Source organism: Penaeus vannamei, chromosome 43 (genome assembly GCF_042767895.1).
Source record: "Penaeus vannamei isolate JL-2024 chromosome 43, ASM4276789v1, whole genome shotgun sequence".
In the NCBI taxonomy this organism is placed as follows: domain Eukaryota; kingdom Metazoa; phylum Arthropoda; class Malacostraca; order Decapoda; family Penaeidae; genus Penaeus; species Penaeus vannamei.
Genome location: NC_091591.1, coordinates 12,059,115 through 12,061,614, shown reverse-complemented (window position 1 = coordinate 12,061,614; position 2,500 = coordinate 12,059,115). Strand labels below are relative to the sequence as shown.

Sequence of the window (2,500 nt, the reverse complement as noted above, 5' to 3'; positions counted from 1 at the left end):
CATCGGGAATCACTCTGAGAAATCTTGAGATTGAGAGCCATTAAAACAGGATTATTGGACTAATAGCAAGCCTGTTTACTGGAACTGGAAATGCTGTAAAGTGTGGTGGGGGCCTGTCGAGCTTTCCTGTTAGTTCAGGAGTGAGGCAAGGCTGTGTCCTTGTGCCAACACTTTTCAACACTTGCATGGACTGGATATTGGGCAGAGCTACGGTCCAAATCCATTGTGAAGCAACTCTGGGTAAAAGCAAAGTTACAGACCTTGACTTGATGAAGTTGCTCTTTTATTTGAGTCTTTGGAAACCTTAGTGGCGACTCTGGATGCATTTAGCAATGAAGCGAAGCCCTTGGGTCTAGATGTCTCCTGGCCCAAAGACCAAGATCCATGGGCGATACAAGGGCACATATCAATTCACTATCTTGCTAATTGATTGCTGGGATAGGACACGATCATCTCCATTGCACAGTCGTATTTTTCCGGTTGCTAAAAAACGAAATGTCACTAGTACTTTCATTTCTCAAAGATGTCATGTGTTTGATTTGTATGAGAGCTTATTTGAACTCTGGTCATATCGGTTACTAATCTGAACTGGTTCGTGATCACTATAACTTCAATGCATATTTTCTTGTCCGGAATTGGCTTATACTTCGTATCCTCACTCACTGTTGTGCTGCTTCCACTGCTGTTGTGTGGAGTTCAGTGCGGCTCGACGTGCTGAATGTCCTCCTGTCGCACACTTAGCCTCACTACACATTGAAAGCACGTAGTGATGCTGAGGTTTGATGAATAAGACTGCAGTCGGTACACACTTGCGGCAAACACATTGAAGTCACAGAGAGCTTTACATACCTTGGTAGTGCAGTTCATAACTCGGGACTGTCCGACCAGGAAGTCAGCAGACGGATTGGCCTGGCAGCAGGGGTCATCAACTCTCTCGACAAGAGTATTTGCAGATGCCGGTACCTGTGTAGAGAGACCAAGCTACGTGTTTTCAAGGCCCTGCTTATGACAGTTTTACTATACGGTAGTGAAACCTAATGCCTTTTGTAACAGGTCCTGGGCCAGATCATGGGGTACTGTTGGCGGGACCACATGTCTAACCAATGATTGCACTGTGAGACTGGCACAGGACCTGTTACTTGCACAATCCATGATGGCCACCTGGTTCGCTTCCCACAGGATGATCCTGCTAGCCAGATTGTCTATGTGCGAAACAGCCCTGGGTGGATGCGGCTGTGCACCCCCTTCGACGTTATTTCCCCGATAAGGGTGATGGTATAACTAACACTAACACATATTAATGTCTTCTATCATCGTAAAAGGATTAACATCATTTTGTTTCTATTCTTCCTATCAGACTGGGCGTACTTCTCCTGCTCTCGGTGCTTTGGACGGCACAAGGATTCCCTACATATAAAAGGTAAGAATCAAGTTGGAAATCAGTCTTATTTTGTTCGTTCTTCAAAAGGTTATTTCAATATACAGGGTATATAGGTGTTTCCATATAGATGTAGAAGATTGGAACAATCATCTTATAGCAATAATACTGATCATTATACTGGTTGTAAAACTCTGTCCGAAGGATGTCGAGATCTTTATGATTACTCATTCCAGATGCGTCGGAGGAACAGGCGGTCCCCCAGGTTTATCCAATGGACCTTTCCCAGGCGGTCAACCAGGTTTCGTCAGTCCAGCTTTCCCACCACCAATGATATTTGTTCCCGTCTATTTAGTTTCACCGGCAAGTGGCCCATGCTTCTACGGAGGTGGTGGTGGTGATCAAGGAAATGGTGATGATGGAGGCAATCCAGATGGTGGTGATGGAGGCAGTCAAGGTGGTGGTGATGGAGGCAATCCAGATGGTGGTGATGGAGGCAATGAAGATGGTGGTGATGAAGCCAATGAAGATGGTGGTGATGAAGCTAATGAAGATGGTGGTGAGGGAGGCAATGAAGATGGTGGTGAGGGAGGCAATCCAGATGGTGGTGATGGAGGCAATCCAGATGGTGGTGATGAAGCCAATGAAGATGATGGTGATGGAGGCAATGAAGATGGTGGTGAGGGAGGCAATCCAGATGGTGATGAAGCTAATGAAGATGGTGGTGAGGGAGGCAATGAAGATGGTGGTGATGGAGGCAATGAAGATGGTGGTGATGGAGGCAATCCAGATGGTGGTGATGAAGCCAATGAAGATGATGGTGATGGAGGCAATGAAGATGGTGGTGAGGGAGGAAATGAAGGAGACGGTGAAGGAAGCCGTGGAAGTGGAAGCGGAAGTGGAGGAAGCAGTGGAAGTGGAGGAAAGAGTGGAAGTGGAGGAAGCAGTGGAAGTGGAGGAAAGAGTGGGAGTGGAGGAAGCAGTGGAAGCGGAAGTGGAGGAGGCAGTGGAAGTGGAAGCGGAAGTGGAGGAAGCAGTGGAAGTGGAGGAAAGAGTGGAAGTGGAGGAAGCAGTGGAAGTGAAAGCGGAAGTGGAGGAAGCAGTGGAAGTGGAGGAAAGAGT

At 47.2% G+C, this 2,500-nt stretch overlaps 1 protein-coding gene across 1 annotated transcript in view; it reads left to right on the top strand.

Annotated features, from left to right (window-relative positions):
* Positions 1–2,500, top strand: part of LOC113828905 (loricrin-like) — a 5,154-nt gene that overhangs the window by 1,921 nt on the left and 733 nt on the right. The window contains exons 2-3 of the mRNA XM_070118995.1: positions 1,358–1,420; positions 1,615–2,500. The exon at positions 1,615–2,500 is cut by the window's right edge and continues 733 nt beyond it. Of these exons, the coding sequence (XP_069975096.1) occupies positions 1,358–1,420; positions 1,615–2,500 (949 nt within the window). The remainder of the gene's footprint in view (positions 1–1,357; positions 1,421–1,614) is intronic.